This window comes from Bombina bombina, chromosome 1 (genome assembly GCF_027579735.1).
Source record: "Bombina bombina isolate aBomBom1 chromosome 1, aBomBom1.pri, whole genome shotgun sequence".
NCBI classification, from domain to species: domain Eukaryota; kingdom Metazoa; phylum Chordata; class Amphibia; order Anura; family Bombinatoridae; genus Bombina; species Bombina bombina.
This window is the reverse complement of record NC_069499.1, coordinates 1,551,408,294-1,551,434,733: the sequence shown is the minus strand read 5'-3', so window position 1 is coordinate 1,551,434,733 and position 26,440 is coordinate 1,551,408,294. Positions and strand designations below refer to the sequence as shown.

At 40.1% G+C, this 26,440-nt stretch overlaps 1 protein-coding gene across 1 annotated transcript in view; it reads left to right on the top strand.

Annotated features, from left to right (window-relative positions):
* The window catches only part of RECQL5 (RecQ like helicase 5), a 273,753-nt gene that overhangs the window by 40,463 nt on the left and 206,850 nt on the right, over positions 1-26,440 (top strand). Inside the window, exons 2-4 of the mRNA XM_053709050.1 lie at positions 3,782-3,941; positions 22,232-22,353; positions 25,919-26,437. Coding sequence (XP_053565025.1) covers positions 3,806-3,941; positions 22,232-22,353; positions 25,919-26,437 — 777 coding nt within the window. The 5' untranslated portion in view covers positions 3,782-3,805. The remainder of the gene's footprint in view (positions 1-3,781; positions 3,942-22,231; positions 22,354-25,918; positions 26,438-26,440) is intronic.

The window sequence follows — 26,440 nt, the reverse complement described above, 5'->3', positions numbered from 1 at the left end:
GACTTTGCTCCAACTGTAGGGAGACAGATAAAGTACAATAAGGAGAATGTTCAGGAGAAGGTAGAGATGTATAAAGGTAAGTGGACTTACATTTTTTGTTCTTCAAAAGTAGGGAACAGTCCTGAACAGCGTGACTAGGGCTAGCGCAGTACAGGCATAGATTCCTTAAGCGTCTGCGTTGTTTCTCCTCTTGGGAGAGGGGACCTCTGAGGAAACCAATCTCCATGGGTTCCACAGATGGTTTCGTAGCAGACACACTGCTTGGGGTCGAAGATCCAGAAGTGGGTTTAGGTTTTAGGTCTGTTGCATATTTTTCTGCCTTCCTTTCACGTAGACGACGGTCTATCTGGATAGCTGTTTTCATAAAGGCTTCCAGGGTAGTGGGTAATTCAATTCTGGCGAATTCGTCTTTTAAAGACTCTGAAAGTCCCAACCGGAATTGATTACGCAGGGCGACTGGGGTCCAGAGAGCATCTGTTGCTAACTGTTTGAAGTCTGTGATATAGTCCTCCACAGGTCTCTTTCCTTGTTTTAAACTCCTCAGACTCATCTCAGCAGTAAGCTGAATATCTGTGTCCTGAAACATTTCATCCATACTGGTGAAGAAATCTACAAGGGATCCAAGAATGGGATCCTGGTTCTCTATGAATTTATCAGCCCAATTTCTAGGATCCCCCCTGAGAAAGGAGATTGTAGTGAGGACTTTCACTCTCTCAGTGGGGTAAGTCCTAGGTTTCATTGAAAACAATAAAAGGCAGGCGTTTTTAAATTGCCTATATGCTTTTCTGTTACCACAGAAGAGGTCTGGAAGAGAGACTTGAGGTTCAATAACAGTTTCAGTCTGGTTGCCCTTTATAGAGATAGACTCTGTAATTACTTTTCTGAGTGCAGCATTCTCAATTTGTAAATCATGCAGGCCTTGTGCCAGTTGATCTACCTTTTGATTGAGATTATACACTATTTGATGTAGGTCTGCTGGTTCCATAGTTATTTTGGCTCAGTATTATATCAGGAACTGGTAAATAAGTGTATAGGTGGAACACAACTGCAGAATGAATAATAATATGTATGTTACACAGGACTGTCTAAAACCTCTATTACTGAAAAGGCTTCCTTCAGTCATGTGATTAAGTATAATATAACAAGCATTGATAACTTATTCAGCAGAAAGTGAATAAGAAAATGAAATATACTGTTAAGATCACCCTTAGATAATAACAGAAAAGGATAAAAATTCAGACAAGCAGTATTACAGCATCAGAGAACCAAACAAGTGAAGTTGCGGTTTAGGCTTTAAAGTTGATGAATAAACTTCTATCTTTAATACAAGACAGAGTTGCATATGTTATGAAATATGATGTTAAGCTGTAATTTGTACCTTGGTTATACAGGCAGTTAGGAGAGCAAGAGGGGTTACCTTCGTAGGTGTATCAGAGCAGTTAGAGTGAGACCGGAGCAGACCCGAAAGTGACGTCACGGAGAGTAGCGTAATCAGGAGAATCCGACTGACAGGCTGAATGAACACTGAGGGTATGAGCTGCGGTAAAAAGAAAGCAGCGAGAGATGATAGAAAAACACAATAGGTACTTTACCCCACAAGGAGAGAGAGAGTGACTTAAAATAGGATTCCAAATTAGATGTTGCTGATTTAGGAAAAAGGCTCAGAACTCCGTGTACAAGGTAGAGAAGGAAATGGCTGAGCAGGCAGGTAATCCTCTCTGTAGCGAAGATCATCAATACTGAGCAAGGTGTAACAGGTGAGCGGCACTCTTAAGGAAGGAGGAACAAATCAGAAAATAGTGGGTGTAGCTAGGAGAAAAATGGGTTGAACCAGGCAGAACCTGACAGATAGTTACATTGTAACACTGATATCTGTCAGGAATCCCTGAATAACCCTTCACATGTAAATATTTTTTTTAGTAGACAACCCAAAGTATTGATCTAGGCCCATTTTGGTATATTTCATGCCACCATTTCACTGCCAAATGCTATCAAATAGAAAAAAAAATTGTTCACTTTTCACAAACTTTTTCACAAACTTTAGGTTTCTCATTGAAATTATTTACAAACTGCTTGTGCAATTATGGCACAAATGGTTGTAAATGTTTCTCTGGGATCCCCTTTGTTCAGAAATAGAAGACATATATGGCTTTGGCATTGCTTTTTGGTAATTAGAAGGCCGCTAAATGCTGCTGCGCACCACACTTGTATTATGTCTAGCAGTGAAGGGGTTAATTAGGTAGCTTGTAGTGAGCTTGAAGGGTTAATTTTAGCTTTAGTGTAGTAGACAACCCAAAGTATTGATCTAGGCCCATTTTGGTATATTTCATGCCCCCATTTCACCGCCAAATGCAATCAAATAAAAAAAATCGTTAACTTTTTCACTATTTTAGGTTTCGCACTGGAATGTTTTACAAACAGTTAGTGCAATAATGGCACAAATGGTTGTAAAAGCTTCTCTGGGATCCCCTTTGTTAAGAAATAGTAGACATATATGGCTTTTGGATTGCTTTTTGGTAATTAGAAGGCCGCTAAATGCCACTGCGCACCACACTTTTATTATGACCAGCAGTTAAGGGGTTAATTAGGTAGCTTGTAGGGTTAACTTTAGCTTTAGTGTAGAGATTAACCTCCCACCTGACACATCCCACCACCTGATCCCTCCCTGATCCCCCTCAAACAGCTCTCTTCCCTCCCCACCTCACAATTGTTTTTTTTATAATAAAAAAAACAAAAAAACAAATTTTCTGTAGTGTAGCTGCCCCCACCCTCAATACCCTTCCCCCTCACAGATCCCTTTAGGAACATTTATTTCCATCTCCAACCCTCTCCCTCCCTCTTCCTTTCCCTCTCTGAACTCAATGTAGCACGCACGCACCCCCGCCACCCCACCCCCCCACGCACTCCCGTTCACTTGTGTGCACTGCAGGGACAGGATCAGGAAGTCCCTCCAGCGATGGGCTGCCCACCCGCCTCCCTGCTGCGACACCCGCCCGCCCACCCACCAACCATCAATGGCCGATGCAGAGAGGGCCACAGAGTGGCTCTCTCTGCATCTGAGGCTAAAAAAAGGGTATTGCAGGATGCCTCAATATCGAGGCATCACTGCAATACCCTGAAAGCGCCTGGAAGCGATCACCATCACTTCCAGAGCTTAAAACCCCCTTGGTCTTTAACTGACACTTTTTGTAGGATGTACCTGTTATGTCCTTGGTCGTTAAGTTTTAAGCAACTTTCTAATTTACTCATATTATCAATTTTTCTTCTTTTCCTTGGTATCTTTATTTGAAAAAGCAGGAAGGAAAGCTTAGGAGCCGGGTTTAGTATCCCTTTAACCCTGCTATATATCTATCCCTAATTGGCTTGCTATGATACGATATTGCAAAATATTGTATGTGGGTGGAGTTTGGCAAATGAAAAACAATTGCAGCAAGCATGCTGTTAATGCACTAAAATCATACTCACCTAGTATATTTATTGCAAGACTGCAGAAACATTGTGTAATTACATTGTGTTTAATGTGCCTTTAACCAACTACAGCATCACTATTGTTTAAAAATAAGTCATAGGGCTCCATTAATCTTTCTAGAGCACTGAATTTGTTTTCTTAGGCATCCCATGTAATAAACTACGTACAGCACAGTGTGAATGAGATGCTGATGGGTACATCAGGACGGGTAACTTTCAGCTTGTACATTATACCCTGTGCAGTCACAGATGTTTGAGTAGATAGATAGGCTTTATAATTCTTGATCATAATTTATTTCTGTATAATCCACAGATAATTTTGCCTGGTGTTGGAAAGATGAGCGCCCAGCCCTCCACTTCCTCCACTCCTGGACGCTCCAAGAGTCCAGTCCGGGCCACTCTCAAGAAAGTCTTTGGGTTTAATGCATTCAGGACAGATCTACAAGAGAGTGCTACACGCACTGTAGTGCAAGGTGATTGATTACTAAGCACTTCAGCTGTTTTCATCCATTTGCTTCCATATATGATCTATTACTTGATGATAAAATGGATAAAGAGACGTAGAATAATATAATGTCTAGTATTCATATAAAAGAGCACGGAGAAAATAAGTGACCTGTGATAACAAAATGTTTTATATTACTGACACTCTGCGTCAGACAGCTACACTTTGCATAATTTAAAATAAATAAATTTCTGTTTCCTTTGAATACACCATCATTAATAATTCTACAACCCCCGCCATCCACATTATATTCATACTCTTGTGTTACTGACTTTCACACCATGACTTATGGTCCGATTATCAAAAACTCAATGGCATGGATAGAGAGCACTAAAAAAGCACTAAAACATAATTTATTCTTATCTGATTATTTCCTTTCCTTCTTGGTGGTGAGAGTCCATGATTCCTTACTTGTGGTAATTCATCTCCTGGCTATCAGGAAGAGGCAAAGACACCCTACACCAGAGCTTTAAATATCGCTCCTACTTCCCTTTCCATCCCAGTAGTACCTATAGCCAAGGATTGGAGGAAGAAGTAAGAAAGATAGTAGGGTAAAGAGGTGCCAACTAGAACTGCTGCCAACTATAAAATATGGGCTGGTTCATGGACTCTCACCACCAAGAAAGAAAGGAATTTATCAGGTAAGAATAAATTATGTTTTTCTTTCTTAAGGTGGTGAGAGTCCACAATTCCTTACTTGTTGGAACTTTTACCAAAGTAGTAGATTCAGGAGTAATTTGAGGAAGCACTTCTTTACTGAAAGAGGGATTGATTTATGGAATAAACTTCCTCAAGAGGTTGTAATGACAAACACTGTGGGGGACTTTAAAAATGCCGGCTGGGACAATCATAAGGCTATCGTACAAACTAGATAAGTTTATACTGTTAGGTAATATCGGGCAGACTTGCTGGGCCTATGGCTCTTATCTGCCGTCAATATCTATGTTTCTATGAGTCCACAAACGAGAATGGGTGAGAAAAAAAGGAAAGACATGCACCTATTTACCAGGAACTATGGCCAGAAGGACCTTCCTTTCAAAAACGTCCTCTGCTTAAAAAGATAACAGTTTGTAAAAAGTATGCAAAGATAATCAAGTTGTAGCCTTGCGATTTGTTGTACAGAAGCCTCACTCTTAAAAGCCAAAGATTTAGAAACAGAACAAGTTGAATGAGCTGCAATCTATGAAGGTGAAGATTGTACCTCTTTCAAGTAAGCCCTGTGAATCAACCCTTTAATCAGGAAGTCTTCTGACCCCTACGTTTACCTGAGAACTGGACAAACGAGCTAGAAATCCTTAGTAGCCTGCAAAAAGAATTTTAGTGTCTTTACCACATTCAGATTATGCAGTAATCTCTTCTTTGAAGATTTCGTATTGAGACATAAAGAGGGCACTACAATTTTCTGATTAATGTTCTCATGAGAAGATACCTTAGGTAGAAAACCGGACTAGGTGGGTCACAAGAGAGAGCTGACAATTCATATACTCTCCTCACTGGGCATATAACTAGCAAAAATAAAACTTTCCAAGATAAAAATTGAATATCTAGTTTGTGCATAGGTTCAAAAGGCGGATATTGGCAAACCTTTAAAACAGATTCAAACTCTAGGGAGGAGAAGTGGTTTGATCACAGGTCTCATTCTAACTAAAGTCTAAATGAACCCCTAAATATTAGGATGACAAGCAAATTTACAATGCAATAAAATTTAAAGAGCTGAAATATGACCCTGTAGAGTGCTGGCCGATAAGTCCTTGTCTAAGCCATCCTGAAGGAATTGTAAAATTAAAGGTATTCTAATAGAATGCCATGCAAATCCCTGATCTGAACACTAAGACAGATATACTTTACACACCTTGTGGTAAATATTCCTAGTGACAGGCTTACGATCCTGAATCAAGGTCTCTGTGAGTCTGAAAAACGTCTTTGAGAAAGTCGATTTGGCAACTGAGGAAGATGCCACAGAGGAGCACTGGTCATCTGGATGAGATCTGCATACCACGTCCTCCGAAACCAAGCAGGAGCTATTAACAACGTAGAAATTAGTTCCTGCTTGATCCAAACAATTACCCTTGGCAGATGTACAATTCGAGGAAAAAGATAGACTAGCTGATATGACCAAGTAAATGCTATTGCGCCTATGCCACTTGAGGATCTCTCGACCTCGACACGTATCTGGGGATGTTGTGGTTCAAATGAGACGCTATTAAACCTATCTCTGGAAGACCCCAGCAATGCACCAACTGGTAGAAAATCTTCTGATTGAGGGACCATTCCCCGGAATGTAAAGCACGACTCCTCAGTCCACTTGCTAGTTGTGGACCCCAGGAATGTGAATTGCTGAAATGGAACACTGATGGGCTTCAGCCCAATTCAGGATATGTGAAACCTCTTTCATCGCCAGAGCATTGCGGGTATAACCCTGATATTTGATATAGGTTACTGCCGTGATGATGTTTGACTCAAAGCAAATTTAAAGGAACCAATTTGAGAAGAAGCTAAGCTTGAAAAACTCTGAAAATCGCAAGACATTTATTGGTAGCGTCGCATCCTGAGGTGACCAAACTCCCTGAGATCTTCAAGGGCTCAGACCACTCCCCAACCTGACATAATAGCGTCTGTGGTAATTATTTCCCATAATAATAGAGAAGTCCAGCACACAAAAGGAATCCAAAGAGGGCAATTCTCAGAGTGACTGCCACACTCAGAAACATATATCCAAAGAAACAATGGGAAAAGCTCCTCGTAGTAAAAAATCCAAATTTTATTGTGATACAGGATCAGACATAAATACATGATCCTGTATCACAATTAAATTTGGATTTTTTACTACAGAGGAGCTTTTCCCATTGTTTCTTTTGTAATTATTTCCCATGACAGACACAGAAAAACCATCCCTTGAGACACCAGAAGGGGAATGTTCACCAAGAAAGAGACTGTCTGACTACCGGATCCAACTGAATTATCTGTGACAGGTTGGTGTGATCTCCATTCCACTGATGTAGCATGCAAAGCTGTAGTGCTGCAACCATCAGACCCACAACCTCCATACACTGGGCATCTGGACGAGACCTACAAACGGAATGGCATCTGATGTTGTCCCAATTAGACCCACAACCTCCATGCACTGAGTTACAGACACCTGGGATTGGTTCTGAAAATTAAAGTAAAGATTTCTAATTTTGAATGACTTTGAATGTTCCCTCCTTCTGTAGTACTAAGAATAGAGTGGAATAGAATCCCCTCCTGCATTCTGACACAGGAATAGGAACAATGACTCCAATGTCTTCTAAATCCTGAATACACTGTAGGAATGCCACTCATTTCTCTAGTCTATTTAAGACGTGAGACAGAAACCAAACCCTCTATCGGGGAGGTCTGTTCTGTACACCTGAGAAAACTTTTGCTATTTCCCCAGGAACCTGAACAGACTGAGACCAAGCCTTACAAAAAAAAGGCTTAACCCACTGAGTCCAACCAGAGCTTACCCCTAATGCTTAAAGATAAATGTCTCGAACTTGACACTATGTCAGTGGACCATTATTATTATTTTTTACATTAATATGATTAACCTGAGTAATCGCTACACAATTAAAGGATTGTGGTAACCGCAAACAACGAATACAGTCATGAATATCCTCTAAAAAATGATTCCTCTGAAACTAATTTTGATAAAGAATCATACCAAATAGAAGATGCTCCTGTAACCCAAGTTATCTGCCCAGCTGGTTCAAACAACAGGCTTCCTCTAATGATGACCTTCTGAAGAAACCCCCAGCTTCCTCTAGCCAAGATAGATAGATATAGCTCTGTCCACCTTAGGAATGGTTTCCACACATTTCAAATTCATACCTGGAACAGGTAACAATCTTTAAAATTTAAAAGAAGGAGCTAACACAACTACATGCTTGTCCCATTGCTTGAAAGGATCTCTGCTACCAATACTGGTATAGGACAGAATAAGAATTGTTTTAGGATGGAATTGTTTGGGATGGATATCCAAAATTTCAAAGTAATATAAGGAGTCTGAAATAAACATTCAACTTGTGAGGATGTATAACAAAACTACAGTCTAACCGTGTCCTGGGAAAAGTTTTCATTATTACTGCAGGAACTGGGAGAACTTCCCCACACATACAGCATGTAGTTGAACCGCCTATCTGTAACAGGCTTAGGATAGTGAAAACATTCAGGTTACTAACATTACTCTCAATAAGGAACTTAAGAGCCAAGAATAAAGGTTAAAAAAATTCCTCCTCAGAGGATAAACCAACGCACATTCCGCCAGGAATTGTAGTCAAGTAAAATTGGCTTGGCAGAGAGAACTGCCTATGCGTTTTGTTTTTACAAGCAGCAGGCATAGCAATCTAAACCTCAGATATAGAGAACTAAAACATATTCCTCAAAATTTGAGTAATATAAACTGATGGAGGGAAAACAAACATATAGCAGTAGGAAAACCCCTTGCAACTATGCTATTTAGTACTGCAAATGAGAGCTGGATGGCAGACGGGAATCAATTTCAAAGTACACGTGTAATTGTTATAGAAACCCAAAACCTATGCATCTGCCCTCTGAAGGGACTAGTGCTGCAGAACATCTCACCTGCTTCCAGCAGAAAACTTAAAGGGGCAGTCTACTCCAGAATTGTTATTGTTTAAAAATATAGTTAATCCCTTTATTATTTATTCCCCAGTTTTGCATAACCAGCACTGTTATATTAATATACTTTTTACCTTGTTTCTAAGCCTCTGCAGACGACCCCTTTTGACAGACTTGCATTTAAGACAATCGTTGCTGACTCTTAAATAACTCCATGGGAGTGAGCACAATGTTATCTATATGACACACATCAACTAGCAGTGCTCAACTGTCAAAAACTGTCAAAATGCACTGAGAAAAGAGGCAGTTTCATGGCTTAGACATTAGCATATAGGCTACCTAGGTTTAGCTTTCAATAAAAAATACCAAAAGAGCAAAGCAAGTTTGATGATAAAAGTAAATTGGAAAGTTGTTTAAAATTGCATGCCCTTTTGGAATTATGAATGTTTAATTTTGACTAACCTGTCCCTTTAAATTATTAAAACATGCGTTAGGTCATAAACCCTTTAAACATACCCTATAAAGGTAAAAAATGGTGAGAGAATGGGCGGAATAACGAACATACACTAATGGAAGAAGGAATTAGATGTATATACTGTATGGTTGTTTCAGAAAATGTTTCCTTACTAACCATTCGCTATAGAAACCGTCAGAAGCCATTACTAACTGTTAGAAATAGCTGACTTTAGGTGAGTCTTAAAATCTGGGAAAAGTATACACGGACAAACTGGGAAAACATTGGCAGTTGACGACATTTGAGACTGTAAAACAGAAGTCAGACAAGTATTGCAAATCTGAGCAGGAGGACATATGGTAAGCTATTTGCAAAGCATGCGTTTATTTGTAGCTTTGGACCTTCCCTCTAATGTGTCTGATCCAGCAGAGACAGTCCCAGTCTGTACTATTATAAAGACCTGAAAAACACACACCATAAAGCCCAAATTAAACTTTCATGATTCAGATAGGGTGTGTAATTTTAAACAACTTTCCAATTTACTTTTATCATTAAATTAGTTTTTTTCTCTTGGTATTTTTTGTTAAGTTAAACTTAGGTAGGCTTATAGGCTGGTTTTATAAGACTCTGCAGTCCTCTTATCTCGCAGTCTTGCTGTGAATAGCTAAAACATGTACTGTTTGTTCATGTGTGCCATATAGACAACATTGTGCTCACTCCAGTGGAGTTATTTAAGACTAATTGCCTGAAATGCAAGTCTGTCAAAAGATCTGATATAAGGAGGCAGTTTGCAGAGGCTTAGATACAAGGTAATCATAGAGGTAAAAAGTGTATTTATGTAACTGTTGGTTGTGCAAAACTGGGGAATGGTAAATAAAAGGATTATCTTTTTAAACAATAACATTTTTGGTGTTGACTGTCCCTTTAAACAGATTAATTAAAGTCCTAAAACACAGCATGTGCAGTGAAACAATAGATCACAGCGTGTTGACACAATAGTGTATGAGTTATGCCACAAAACAAAAGCAGTATATGTGCACTAGTAGTGTTCACTAAATACTTCAAGTGAGTACCCAATGAAGTAATAAGCAGATACACAATTACAGAATGATAGCGAGTATACTGCTCCATAATGGGGCTCTACAGCATGTAAGTAATGAGCCCTTAAACCCCCTTAGCTTGTAGTGTAGGGTGATCTTACGTCCTCCAGTGCACAGCAGCTAGCAGTGCGTCTGATGATGAATATGGCCGCCGGCAGCACTTCGGAAAAGAGCGAGCAAACTACAGACATGGCGAGAAAATCCTTTAGTAAACTTAACCCCAGCGTTGTGCTGTAAAAAGCCGGTGGTGTGCTAGTATACTAGTTAACAGCTTACGCTCCTGTAAAATTCTTCTCATAAGCACTGACAAACCTTAACCGCTATGTGGAGTTGGAGTACAGCCTTAAAGCGGCAATTAAAGTGGCAATATGGTTAAGCCCATAAAACAAGAAACCCCTAAAGCAGTGTTTCTCAACCGCAGTCCTCAAGTACCCCCAGCAGGCCAGGTTTTCATTATAGCTGAAACAGTGCGCAGGTGAGGTAATCAGCTGATCGGTTACCATGGTTACTAACCTGCTCTCACCCATCAGCTGATTATTTCACCTGTGCACTGATTCAGCTATAATGAAAACCTTGACTGTTGGGGGTACCTGAGGACCGTGGTTGAGAAACAATGCCCTAAAGGGACATGAAACCCGCAAATTTTCTTTCATGATTTAGGTAGAACATACAATTGTAAACAACTTTCCAATTCACTTCTATTATCTAATTTGCTTAGTTCTCTTGGTATCATTTGTTGAAGGAGCAGCAATGCACTACTGGTTTCTAACTGAACAGTACGGAATATATAGGAGCGCCAAAAAGAGGCTTAGGTATATCACAGGACTAATAATAATAATATAATCAGGTTGGTATCAGATAGACCAACCGAAGAATAATTCTTTGGAATAGGACCTTACAATCAGTTAGTGTAAAATGATCATTTATTAAAATTCAGACATACCAACCAATTACTGTTCTAAAAAGTATATTGCTATATTGCTAAATAAAATCACAAGAATTACAAAATACCAATACAATATAAAAACCTATACACTCGATTCTACACCATACACCATATGATGTCTTGAAAAAGGCCCTCTAAAGGGCCGAAACGCGTCGACGGATGATTGATAAACGATTTGTGAGGCTTGTTATACTCCCAGGATATAGCTTATTGGGGTAAGTTTGTTTACCAATATTCTACACCCCATAGGCTGTTTGTTTAGTGCACTTTTTTCTCTTTTTTCTTTCTTTTTTTCTCTTTTTTCCAGGTCTTGGTTTTAGCAGATTAGGATATTGGATCACCACCAACCCTCAGGACTATTAGCTAACCTTGGACCCTATCGAGGGAAATTGGAAATCAGAACTTTTATTTGACTTTATATATTTTTTTAGGATATTGATGTTAGTGTATATTATTATGTTATTTATGTTTTAATTAGAATGGATATTTGCTGATACGATTGTAACCGCTGAGTCAGCGGTGGAGGGAACCTTTTAATACTTTATTTCACACAGTTATTTGGTGACAAGATTCATATGTCATTTTTAGGTTAGCACTGTTGTTTAGCATTTACACTTTTTAACATCGCTATTTGTCAAAATTTTTGATACACGTTTTGGTTTAATCATCTATTTTTTATTTTTATAAAAAGAACATACCGGTATTGTTCAATTAGGATAGCTTTTGGCACTGATTTGTTATCACGAGTCTGGAACTCATATTTTCCACATTTGGGCCTAGATTTAGAGTTTGGCGTTAGCCGTGAAAACCAGCGTTAGAGGCTCCTAACGCTGGTTTTAGGCTACCGCCGGTATTTGGAGTCACTCAAAATAGGGTCTAACGCTCACTTTTCAGCCGCGACTTTTCCATACCGCAGATCCCCTTACGTCAATTGCGTATCCTATCTTTTCAATGGGATCTTTCTAACTCCGGTATTTAGAGTCGTGTCTGAAGTGAGCGTTAGACATCTAACGACAAAACTCCAGCCGCAGGAAAAAAGTCAGTAGTTAAGAGCTTTCTGGGCTAACGCCGGTTTATAAAGCTCTTAACTACTGTACTCTAAAGTACACTAACACCCATAAACTACCTATGTACCCCTAAACCGAGGTCCCCCCACATTGCCGACACTCGAATAATTTTTTTTAACCCCTAATCTGCCGACCGCCACCTACGTTATCCTTATGTACCCCTAATCTGCTACCCCTAACACCGCCGACTCCTATATTATATTTATTAACCACTAATCTGCCCCCCACAACGTCGCATCCACCTGCCTACACTTATTAACCCCTAATCTGCCGACCGCAAAGCGCCGCCACCTACGTTATCCTTATGTACCCCTAATCTGCTGCCCCTAACACCGCCGACCCGTATATTATATTTATTAACCCCTAATCTGCCCCCCACAAAGTCGCCTCCACCTGCCTAAATTTATTAACCCCTAATCTGCCGACCGCAAAGCGCCGCCACCTACGTTATCCTTATGTACCCATAATCTGCTGCCCCTAACACCGCAGACCCCTATATTATATTTATTAACCCCTAATCTGCCCCCCACAACGTCGCCTCCACCTGCCTACACTTATTAACCCCTAATCTGCCGAGCGGACCTGAGCGCTACTATAATAAAGTTATTAACCCCTAATCCGCCTCACTAACCCTATAATAAATAGTATTAACCCCTAATCTGCCCTCCCTAACATCGCCGACACCTAACTTCAATTATTAACCCCTAATCTGCCGACCGGAGCTCACCGCTATTCTAATAAATGGATTAACCCCTAAAGCTAAGTCTAACCCTAACACTAACACCCCCCTAAATTAAATATAATTTAAATCTAACGAAATTAATTAACTCTTATTAAATAAATTATTCCTATTTAAACCTAAATACTTACCTGTAAAATAAATCCTAATATAGCTACAATATAAATTTTAATTATATTGTAGCTATTTTAGGATTAATATTTATTTTACAGGTAACTTTGTATTTATTTTAACCAGGTACAATAGCTATTAAATAGTTAAGAACTATTTAATAGCTAAAATAGTTAAAATAATTACAAATTTACCTGTAAAAGAAATCCTAACCTAAGTTACAATTAAAACTAACACTATACTATCAATACATTAATTAAATAAAATACCTACAATTACCTACAATTAACCTAACACTACACTATCAATAAATTAATTAAATAAACTACCTACAATTAACCTAACACTACACTATCAATAAATTAATTAAATACAATTCCTACCAATAAATACAAATAAATAAACTTGCTAAAGTACAAAAAATAAAAAAGAACTAAGTTACAAAAAATAAAAAAATATCTACAAACATAAGAAAAATATTACAACAATTTAAACTAATTACGCCTACTCTAAGCCCCCTAATAAAACAACAAAGCCCCCCAAAATAAAAAATGCCCTACCCTATTCTAAATTACTAAAGTTAAAAGCTCTTTTACCTTACCAGCCCTGAACAGGGCCCTTTGCGGGGCATGCCCCAAGAAGTTCAGCTCTTTTGCCTGTAAAAAAAAAACATACAATACCCCCCCCAACATTACAACCCACCACCCACATACCCCTAATCTAACCCAAACCCCCCTTAAATAAACCTAACACTAAGCCCCTGAAGATCATCCTACCTTGTCTTCACCTCACCAGGTATCACCGATCCGTCCTGGCTCCAAAATCTTCATCCAACCCAAGCGGGGGTTGGCGATCCATCATCTGGTGCCTGAAGAGGTCCAGAAGAGGCTCCAAAGTCTTCATCCTATCCGGGAAGAAGAGGCGATCCGGACCGGCAACCATCTTGATCCAAGCGGCATCTTCTATCTTCATCCGATGACGACCGGCTCCATCCTGAAGACCTCCACCGCGGACCCATCTTCTTCCGGCGACGTCCAACTGCAGAATGACGGTTCCTTTAAGGGACGTCATCCAAGATGGCGTCCCTCGACTTCCGATTGGCTGATAGGATTCTATCAGCCAATCGGAATTAAGGTAGGAATATTCTGATTGGCTGATGGAATCAGCCAATCAGAATCAAGTTCAATCCGATTGGCTGATCCAATCAGCCAATCAGATTGAGCTCGCATTCTATTGGCTGTTCCGATCAGCCAATAGAATGCGAGCTCAATCTGATTGGCTGATTGGATCAGCCAATCGGATTGAACTTGATTCTGATTGGCTGATTCCATCAGCCAATCAGAATATTCCTACCTTAATTCCGATTGGCTGATAGAATCCTATCAGCCAATCGGAATTCGAGGGACGCCATCTTGGATGACGTTATTTTATTAGGGGTCTTAGAGTAGGTGTAATTAGTTTAAAATTGTTGTAATATTTTTCTTATGTTTGTAGATATTTTTTTATTTTTTGTAACTTAGTTCTTTTTTATTTTTTGTACTGTAGCAAGTTTATTTATTTGTATTTATTTGTAGGAATTGTATTTAATTTATTGATAGTATAGTGTTAGGTTAATTGTAGGTAATTGTAGGTATTTTATTTAATTAATTTATTGATAGTATAGTGTTAGTTTTAATTGTAACTTAGGTTAGGATTTCTTTTACAGGTAAATTTGTAATTATTTTAACTATTTTAGCTATTAAATAGTTCTTAACTATTTAATAGCTATTGTACCTGGTTAAAATAAATACAAAGTTACCTGTAAAATAAATATTAATCCTAAAATAGCTACAATATAATTATAATTTATATTGTAGCTATATTAGGATTTATTTTACAGGTAAGTATTTAGCTTTAAATAGGAATAATTTATTTAATAAGAGTTAATTTATTTCGTTAGATTTAAATTATATTTAACTTAGGGGGGTGTTAGTGTTAGGGTTAGATTTAGCTTTAGGGGTTAATCCATTTATTAGAATAGCGGTGAGCTCCGGTCGGCAGATTAGGGGTTAATAATTGAAGTTAGGTGTCGGCGATGTTAGGGAGGGCAGATTAGGGGTTAATACTATTTAATATAGGGTTAGTGAGGCGGATCAGGGGTTAATAACTTTATTATAGTAGCGCTCAGGTCCGGTCGGCAGATTAGGGGTTAATTATTGTAGGTAGGTGGAGGCGACGTTGTGGGGGGCAGATTAGGGGTTAATAAATATAATATAGGGGTCGGCGATGTTAGGGAACCAGATTAGGGGTACATAGGGATAATGTAAGTAGCGGCGGTTTACGGAGCGGCAGATTAGGGGTTAAAAATAATATGCAGGGGTCAGCGATAGCGGGGGCGGCAGATTAGGGGTTAATAAGTGTAAGGTTAGGGGTGTTTAGACTCGGGGTACATGTTAGAGTGTTAAGTGCAGACGTAGGAAGGGTTACCGCATAGCAAACAATGGGGCTGCGTTAGGAGCTGAACGCGGCTTTTTTGCAGGTGTTAGGTTTTTTTTCAGCTCAAACAGCCCCATTGTTTCCTATGGGAGAATCGTGCACGAGCACGTTTTTGAGGCTGGCCGCGTCCGTAAGCAACTCTGGTATCGAGAGTTGAAGCTGCGTTAAAAATGCTCTACGCTCCTTTTTTGGAGCCTAATGCAGCCTTCTCTAGTCATAGGCAGAGCCTCATTTTCGCGCCACTAATGCGCAGTTGTTTTTGGAAAGCAAGGCATGCAGATGCATGTGTGAGGAGCTAAGAACCACTGAAAAAGCTTATAGAAGGCGTCATTTGGTATCGTATTCCCCTCTGGGCTTGTTTGGGTCTCAGCAAAGCAGATACCTGGGACTGTATAGGGGTTAAATGTAAAAACGGCTCCGGTTCCGTTATTTTAAGGGTTAAAGCTTTCAAATTTGGTGTGCAATACTTTTAAGGCTTTAAGACACTGTGGTGAAATTTTGGTGAATTTTGAACAATTGCTTCATGCTTTTTCGCATATTCAGTAATAAAGTGTGTTCTGTTTAAAATTTAAAGTGACAGTAACGGTTTTATTTTAAAACGTTTTTTGTGCTTTGTTGACAAGTTTAAGCCTGTTTAACATGTCTGAACCATCAGATAAGCGATGTTCTATATGTATGAAAGCCAATGTGTCTCCCCATTTAAATATATGTGATAATTGTGACATAGTGTCCAAACAAAGTAGGGACAATGCCACAGATAATAATAGTGCCCAAGATGATTCTTCAGATGAGGGGAGTAAGCATGGTACTGCATCATCCCCTTCTGTGTCTACACCAGTTTTGCCCACACAAGAGGCCCCTAGTACATCTAGTGCGCCAATACTTATTACCATGCAACAATTAACGGCTGTTATGGATAATTCTATTGCAAATATTTTATCTAAAATGCCTACTTATCAGAGAAAGCTTCGATTGCTCTGTTTTAAACACTGAAGAGCAAGAGGACGCTGATGATAACGTTTCTGACATGCCCTCATACCAATCTGAAGGGGCCAGGAGGGAGGTTTTGTCTGAGGGAGAAATTTCAGATTCAGGAAAAATTTCTCAACAAGCTGAACCTGATGTTGTAACATTTAAATTTAAATTAGAACATCTCCGCGCACTGCTTAAGGAGGTATTATCTACTCTGGATGATTGTGACAATTTGGTCATTCCAGAGAAATTATGTAAGATGGACAAGTTCCTAGAGGTTCCGGTGCCCCCCGATGTTTTTCCTATACCCAAGCGGGTGGCGGACATAGTAAATAAGGAATGGGAAAGGCCCGGCATACCTTTTGTTCCTCCCCCTATATTTAAGAAATTATTTCCTATAGTCGACCCCAGAAAGGACTTATGGCAGACAGTCCCTAAGGTCGAGGGGGCGGTCTCTACTCTAAACAAACGCACTACTATTCCCATAGAAGATAGTTGTGCTTTCAAAGATCATATGGATAAAAAATTAGAGGGTTTGCTTAAAAAGATGTTTGTTCAGCAAGGTTACCTTCTACAACCGATTTCATGCACTGTTCCTGTCACTACGGCAGCGTGTTTCTGGTTCGAAGAACTAGAAAAGTCGCTCAATAAAGAATCTTCGTATGAGGAGGTTATGGACAGAGTTCAAGCACTTAAATTGGCTAACTCTTTTATTCTAGATGCCGCTTTGCAATTAGCTAGATTAGCGGCGAAAAATTCAGGGTTTGCTATCGTGGCGCACAGAGCGCTTTGGCTAAAGTCTTGGTCAGCGGATGTGTCTTCCAAGACAAAATTGCTTAACATCCCTTTCAAGGGCAAAACACTGTTTGGTCCTGATTTGAAAGAGATTATTTCAGACATCACCGGGGGAAAGGGCCACGCCCTTCCTCAGGATAGGTCTTTTAAGGCTAGAAATAAGCCTAATTTTCGTCCCTTTCGCAGAAACGGACCAGCCTCTACTTCTACATCCTCTAAGCAAGAGGGTAATACTTCTCAACCCAAACCAGCCTGGAGACCGATGCAAGGCTGGAACAAGGGTAAGCAGGCCAAGAAGCCTGCCACTGCTACCAAAACAGCATGAAGGGATGGCCCCCGATCCGGGTCCGGATCTGGTGGGGGGCAGACTTTCTCTCTTTGCTCAGGCCTGGGCAAGAGATGTTCAGGATTCTTGGGCACTAGAAATAGTTTCTCAAGGTTATCTCCTGGAATTCAAGGAACTACTCCCAAGGGGAAGGTTCCACAGGTCTCAATTATCTTCAAACCAAATAAAAAGACAGGCATTCTTACATTGTGTAGAAGACCTGTAAAAGATGGGAGTAATTCATCCAGTTCCAATAGGAGAACAAGGGATGGGGTTTTATTCCAACCTGTTCATAGTTCCCAAAAAAGAGGGAACATTCAGACCAATTTTAGATCTCAAGATCCTAAACAAATTTCTCAGGGTTCCATCGTTCAAAATGGAAACCATTCGAACGATCCTTCCTACCATCCAGGAAGGTCAATTTATGACCACGGTGGATTTAAAGGATGCGTACCTACATATTCCTATCCACAAGGAACATCATCAGTTCCTAAGGTTCGCTTTTCTGGACAAGCATTACCAGTTTGTGGCACTTCCATTCGGATTAGCCACTGCTCCGAGAATTTTCACAAAGGTACTAGGGTCCCTTCTAGCGGTTCTAAGACCAAGGGGCATTGCAGTAGTACCGTACTTGGACGACATCCTGATTCAAGCGTCGTCTCTGTCAAAAGCAAAGGCTCATACGGACATCGTCCTAGCCTTTCTCAGATCTCACGGATGGAAAGTGAACATAGAAAAAAGTTCTCTTTCCCCGTCAACAAGAGTTCCCTTCTTGGGAACAATAATAGACTCCTTAGAAATGAAGATTTTTCTGACAGAGGTCAGAAAATCAAAACTTCTAAGTTCTTGTCAAGTACTTCATTCTGTTCTTCGTCCTTCCATAGCGCAGTGCATGGAAGTAATAGGATTGATGGTTGCAGCAATGGACATAGTTCCTTTTGCAAGAATTCATCTAAGACCATTACAACTGTGCATGCTCAGACAGTGGAATGGGGATTACACAGACTTGTCTCCGACGATTCAAGTAGATCAAAGGACCAGAGATTCACTCCGTTGGTGGCTGATCCTGGACAACCTGTCACAGGGAATGAGCTTCCGCAGACCAGAGTGGGTCATTGTCACGACCGACGCCAGTCTGGTGGGCTGGGGCGCGGTCTGGGAACCCCTGAAAGCTCAGGGTCTATGGTCTCGGGAAGAATCTCTTCTCCCGATAAACATTCTGGAACTGAGAGCGATATTCAATGCTCTCAAAGCTTGGCCTCATCTAGCAAAGGCCAAATTCATAAGGTTTCAATCAGACAACATGACGACAGTTGCATATATCAACCATCAGGGGGGAACAAGGAGTTCCCTGGCGATGGAGGAAGTGACCAAGATAATTCAATGGGCGGAGGATCACTCCTGCCACTTGTCTGCAATCCACATCCCAGGAGTGGAAAATTGGGAAGCGGATTTTCTGAGTCGTCAGACATTCCATCCGGGGGAGTGGGAACTCCATCCGGAAATCTTTGCCCAAATAACTCGATTATGGGGCATTCCAGACATGGATCTGATGGCCTATCGTCAGAACTTCAAGGTTCCTTGTTACGGGTCCAGATCCAGGGATCCCAAGGCGACTCTAGTAGATGCACTAGTAGCACCTTGGACCTTCAACCTAGCTTATGTATTCCCACCGTTTCCTCTCATTCCCAGGCTGGTAGCCAGGATCAATCAGGAGAGGGCTTCGGTGATCTTGATAGCTCCTGCGTGGCCACGCAGGACTTGGTATGCAGACCTGGTGAATATGTCATCGGCTCCACCATGGAAGCTACCTTTGAGACAGGACCTTCTTGTTCAAGGTCCATTCGAACATCCGAATCTGGTTTCCCTCCAACTGACTGCTTGGAGATTGAACGCTTGATTTTATCAAAGCGTGGGTTTTCAGATTCTGTAATAGATACTCTGATTCAGGCTAGAAAGCCTGTAACTAGAAAAATTTACCATAAGATATGGAAAAAATATATCTGTTGGTGTGAATCTAAAGGATTCCCCTGGAACAAGATAAAAATTCCTAAGATTCTATCCTTTCTACAAGAAGGTTTGGAGAAAGGATTATCTGCAAGTTCTCTGAAGGGACAGATCTCTGCGTTATCTGTTTTACTTCACAAAAGGCTGGCAGCTGTGCCAGACGTTCAAGCGTTTGTTCAGGCTCTGGTTAGAATCAAGCCTGTTTACAGACCTTTGACTCCTCCCTGGAGTCTTAATCTAGTTCTTTCAGTTCTTCAAGGGGTTCCGTTTGAACCCTTACATTCCGTAGATATTAAGTTATTATCTTGGAAAGTTTTGTTTTTGGTTGCAATTTCTTCTGCTAGAAGAGTTTCTGAGTTATCTGCTCTGCAGTGTTCTCCGCCCTATCTGGTGTTCCATGCAGATAAGGTGGTTTTGCGTACTAAGCCTGGTTTTCTTCCGATAGTTGTTTCCAACAAGAATATTAACCAGGAGATAGTTGTACCTTCTTTGTGTCCGAATCCAGTTTCAAAGAAGGAACGTTTGTTACACAATTTGGACGTGGTCCGTGCTCTAAAATTCTATTTAGAGGCCACTAAAGATTTCAGACAAACATCTTCTTTGTTTGTTGTTTATTCTGGTAAAAGGAGAGGTCAAAAGGCAACTTCTACCTCTCTTTCTTTTTGGCTTAAAAGCATTATCCGATTGGCTTATGAGACTGCCGGACGGCAGCCTCCTGAAAGAATCACAGCTCATTCCACTAGGGCTGTGGCTTCCACATGGGCCTTCAAGAACGAGGCTTCTGTTGACCAGATATGTAAGGCAGCGACTTGGTCTTCACTGCACACTTTTGCCAAATTTTACAAATTTGATACTTTTGCTTCTTCAGAGGCTATTTTTGGGAGAAAGGTTTTGCAAGCCGTGGTGCCTTCCATTTAGGTGACCTGATTTGCTCCCTCCCTTCATCCGTGTCCTAAAGCTTTGGTATTGGTTCCCACAAGTAAGGATGACGCCGTGGACCGGACACACCTATGTTGGAGAAAACAGAATTTATGCTTACCTGATAAATTACTTTCTCCAACGGTGTGTCCGGTCCACGGCCCGCCCTGGTTTTTTTAATCAGGTCTGATGAATTATTTTCTCTAACTACAGTCACCACGGTATCATATGGTTTCTCCTATGCATATTTCCTCCTGTACGTCGGTCGAATGACTGGGGTAGGCGGAGCCTAGGAGGGATCATATGACCAGCTTTGCTGGGCTCTTTGCCATTTCCTGTTGGGGAAGAGAATATCCCACAAGTAAGGATGACGCCGTGGACCGGACACACCGTTGGAGAAAGTAATTTATCAGGTAAGCATAAATTCTGTTTTAAATGTTTATTCTTTTATTTTGTTTTGTGTGAAGTAACTTCCTGCTAAATGCTCATTGGTTGAAAGATTCAAAATATTTATTTTATGCTTTGTTATTCGATTTCATTTGTGGCTACAAATTATTATGTCCCACTGATAGCCAAAGTAATCATTTGTGTTTTCAGTGTTGAAACCTAATAATCAGGAACTTCTGTGCTGAATTAGAATGTAATTGCTAACTATATGCTCTCCATTGTCTGATGTGTTTATGGTTGAATAAATAATAACCTTTTTTTCCAACATATATTTTCAAAACCAACAAACCCCATTTATCTGTCCTTAAAGACTTAAAGGGATGTGAAGCAACAAAATATTTGATTGATGCGTAAAATGTTAAACTACTTTCCAATTTGCTTTGTTCTTTTGATATTCTTTGTTAAAAAGCATACCTAGGTAGGCTCAGGAGCTGGGAGCTAGTTGCTGATTTTTGACTGCACATATATACCGCGTGTCATTGGGTTATCCAATGTGTTCAGCTAGCTCCTAGTTATGCGTTGCTGCTCTTTACAAAGGATACCAATTTGATAAAAAAAAGTAAATTGGAAAGTTGTTTACAAATGTATGCTCTATCTGCATCATGAAAGAACAAGTTTTGGGTTCCGTGTCCCTTTACATTAATAACACTATTTAAAGAGACATTGTACTTTTTTTTAAGTTTTATCTAAAATACAATGTTCATAACGGTATTGGAGTCCTTTGTTTTTTGAAAGAAAAAAAAAATGAAGTTCTTGTGTGGAATTAATACACTTTTTATGAGGCGCTTAATCCTATCAGGCAATGAGCAATAGAGTCTCAGTATCCAGATGCCCACAATCGCGCACTTCTAGAAGACATTGTATTCAAATCTATTACAGGGTTTTCTTTTTTACCTGTCGGAACGTTCCTGTGCTGATAGTAAACACCATGTTTTTATCGTTTTTAGAGTGTTGCTGTCTACTATAGAACTGGCAATATAACCAGTGATATAATTATTTTGACACTGGGGGAAATGTATGTTTGTGCACATCTTATTCCATTTGACGGGTTGGTTGTAAGCTTTAAAGGAAATTACCACCTTTCTGCTTGGTGGATTACAAGCTCCACAAGCATAAAAATACTGTTTTATTTTTTTAGCATCACCATCCATTTTGTAAAAACAAAAACCTGCACTGCTTTTTAAAATACCCGAAAATATTCTAATGTCCCTTTAATTAATTCTCTGCTGCTTGTTCTATGGGAGAGTCTGTTTTCTGTCACTGGTGTATGTAAATGCTCACCATCTGTTTTTTCCCCACACAGGTAATAAAGATGTGTTTGTCTGCATGCCAACAGGAGCTGGCAAGTCTTTGTGCTACCAGCTACCCGCTGTGCTCGCCGTAGGGATCACCATTGTTGTTTCTCCCCTCATTGCATTGATTCAGGTAATGTCACTTGATACACCGTAGAAAGTGTTATGTGCCAAGCTCTCTAGGCGCATTCCTAGGATGGCATTTATACGTGATATAAGCCCTGCCCAGCAATATGAGCTATGAGCCCTGCCCCCTACAGGCATTCCTGGGATGGCAGTAGAACGTGATATAAGCCCTTCTCTAGGGGCATTTGTAGGATGGCAGTAGAAAGTTATATGAGCCCAACCCACTAGGGGCATTCCTGGGATTGCAGTAGAAAGCAATATGAGCCCTGCCCCCTAGAGGCATTCCTGCGATTGTAGTAAAAAGCAATATGAGCCCTGCCCCCTAGGGGCCTTCCTTGGATTGTAGCAGAAAGTTATATTTTTTTTTGCCCAACCTGCTGTAGTATATGTAAGACATTCGCTAGGGAACAGGTGACACTATCAAGACATACACAAAAGTGATAAATAGAAAGATGTTATATTGTGTACAGAAATATAGAAATTAAAACACTGTTATATAAGTTTTGTAGAAGAAAAACAACATACACACACAAAGTGCCAAAAACAAATTGTACCACTATACTAAAAGCAAAATATCTCAGTGTCTAACTCTCTTATGGGCCAGTGTTTCAAGACTTCCTGCTTGTGGGTCTCTGATATTTAGGGACTTCTCCAGGACTGGTCTCTGGTCCAAGGATCACTCAGGATCTTCAGACTGCTGGGCTCTCAAAGTTCCTCTCTGTACTGTACAAAACTGCAGCCCCTCTCCAAAGTTCCAGTACACTACTAGTTCCAACTAGGGATGCACCGAAATTTCGGCCGCAGAAAGTTTCGGCCGAAAATGGCATTTTTGGTTATTTCGGTTTTCGTTTTTTTTGCCTTTTATTTTCGGTAAAATTATTGTGTAGCATATTTAAAATTTGATGCCAGCCTAGAGCTGCCGTTTTGAGTTCATTACTTGACTTGTTGTTTTGCATATAATAATAGTTTTCTAGGACTATACTTTATTTTGATAATTGGTAAAAAAAAAAAAACATGGTTAAATCAGATTCTGTTACACAGAACTAAATAAAGAATAATATTAGTGATGCACCAAAAATGTGCAATTCCAATTTCGACCCAAAATGGCTAAAAATGCACAGCCCTCCCCTGTTCTATTGAGTTACATGTCTATCCTTAGCATAAGGTGAGCAGCACAGCACTGGCATGGTACACAGAGCGCACACATAAGTACCATGAGATGATATTTGAAACCAGCAGTGCCCTTTTTTTAAGAAGGAAACCAAAGTTCTGAATACAGTATTCAAAGGAGGATAAGTAACATGTTTATAAACACTTGATATTATCAGACAGCCCTAAGCACACACAGTGAATATGTATAAGCCTTATATACAGTGCTCATACATCAGCCTCTTGTGCGTAGACATTCTATTCGCCTGAGGTAAATATGCATGCACACTATATATGCATAAGCCCCAAGCTCGCACACAGTTGGTACAAATTAGCACCCACCAGTGTATACAAAAAAAGCACAGTAACTTTCTATAACCACCTTGCACGTAAGGTCGTAGCTAAGTCCGGTGGTCCTGGTGATAGGTGACAGGCAGACTCCATTTGGGGCTCCGGACATATAATCTGACGGGTCAGTGTGAGACCCGAACCAGAAACTAGGCGGAGATACGATGAAAGACGATCAGGTGCAGCCACGCCCATCGCACAGATAACTACACCCAAAAACAAAACACATGTCCACCTCGTATTGTTGTCTGGCTATAACCACACTCTCCCTTGCAGAGCTCCACCAGTTTCACTGCAGATCACGCCCTACTGTACAAGTGACCACGCCCATTTGTTGGAGCTTTCCCGCCTACAAGCTCTCTCAGCTACACACACACTGTAGTTAAAAAAGAAAAAAAAAACATTTCGGTTTCGTTTCGGTTTTCGGCCAGGGGCATCCTGAATTTTCGGTATCGGTTTCGGTCCAGATTTTTCATTTCGGTGCATCCCTAGTTCCAACTGTATATGTATATTAAAATTACTAGTTATGCCAGTCCCTCCTCCAACCAACTTAGGATGTCTCTTTGGGGGTAGGGAGTTCCTGGCACCTTGTTGTCTAACAGCTGGCCATATACCTTGCTATCTAACAGCTGTCCATATACCTTGCTGTCTAACAGCTGGCCATATACCTTGCTGTCTAACAGCTGGTCATATACAGGATTGAGAGACCAACTGTCAATTTATATATTTAAGGTAAGGAAGCCCCTATTGTTTGGCTTCCTTTCTGGCATATAAATACATTTAAATATATACATGATCAAAACCTATATGAATATGGAACTTTGCGACGCTATACAAATAAATGATAATAATAATTTATACATATTAAACCATTTCTTACAGATCTAAGTGTTGTGATCATGGTTTGGTGGATTTTACTATGAGATTTGTAGGACTGAAGTGAGTTTTTTTATTATTGGTGAATGATGATTACATATATTCATGTGAATATAGAAATTGGCAGCAGACTAAAATAATGTAGCTGCCTAACATGATACTGTAGGAGCTTAAAAGGACATAAAATGTAATGAGCTTATTATTATTGTATTTTTTGCTTTTAATATATATATATATATTCTCACACATTTAGACTTATTAAGTTGGCATAAAACATGTTGAGATATGTGCATATCCTAAAAGGGCTAATTAAGTAAAAATAGTTTCCATAAAAAAAATGTTTAAAAATTGCTGGCAAGTATTTTAAAATAATTTTCAAAAATGTGCAAAATTAGTTAAAAAGCCATGTTGTCTGGAGCAGTCTACTCCACCCCCCACTTATCAGTGTTTAGACACAGGCATTATATTTTAACTGAGTTCACATCTTCTAGGCATGCTCCAGCAGATAATCCCTATGCACTTATGCATTCTACCAAAACAATAATAGATATAGATACAGCCATAGAAGGATATGTGTGGTGGGAGTTAGAGCTTTACAATTCAGAAACTCAAAAGAAAGAGTTAATGGAGAGGCACTGCAGGTTAAATTTGAATGTAAAGTAATTCAAGTAAATATTATTATATTTTTTCTCTATCCCAATTTGTTTTATGTCCCTTTAACCTCCTGTAAATGCTTGTTGCACCTATCGGCCAATGTGCATCAGTATGAAGTGCACAACTGATACTGCTGTATAAGTTGCAATTTAAACACATTTTACTTAAAATTTTCTAGGCAAAAAAAAACAAAACAAGCAAAAACTTGCTCTTGGCAGTAATAAGCCATAGGCTGCTTTATTAATACTGTTGTGTAATTAAGATATCAGTATTTTGCTCTCCTGTAAGTCTGGCTATTTTGAAAGTCATTTCTGCATTATTGTTATCGGTTATTTGTAGAGCACCAACAGATTCCGCAGCGCTATAAACAAATGCGGAGTACAACAAAACAATTGTATGGATCACATGGGTAGAGGGCCCTGCCAAGAGTTGCACTGTTGTAGTCAGCTCTTAAGAAGGTGATCTACAAACAGCTGGACTCTTAGGCTTATATGCATCCCTCTACAGTTGTTTAACCCTTTCTTTTGGTCTCCGTTTTCTTACAGGATCAGGTAGATCACTTGCTGGCCCTGAAGATTAAAGCTTGTTCCTTAAATTCTAAGCTGCCATCCCAGGAACGGAAGGCTATTCTGCAGGACCTAGAGAGCGAGAACCCGAAGACCAAGCTGCTGTACATCACCCCTGAGATGGCTGCATCCCCTTCCTTCCAGCCAACCCTCTCACTGCTGCTGTCTCGTGGCTTTCTCTCATACCTCATCATAGACGAGGCACACTGCGTTTCTCAGTGGGGCCATGACTTTCGTCCTGATTACCTGCGTCTTGGTTCCCTGCGTTCCCGTATCCCTCAAACTCCCTGTGTGGCCCTTACTGCCACAGCTACCAAGCAGGTGCAGAATGATATCATGGCCTCACTTAAGCTGCACCAGCCGGTTGCCATGTTTAAAACCTCCTGCTTCCGATCAAACTTGTTTTATGATGTACTGATAAAAGAGCTGCTGGATGATCCGTATGGCAACCTAAAGGATTTCTGTCTCAAAGCCTTGGGAGAAAAAACACCCAAAGGGGTA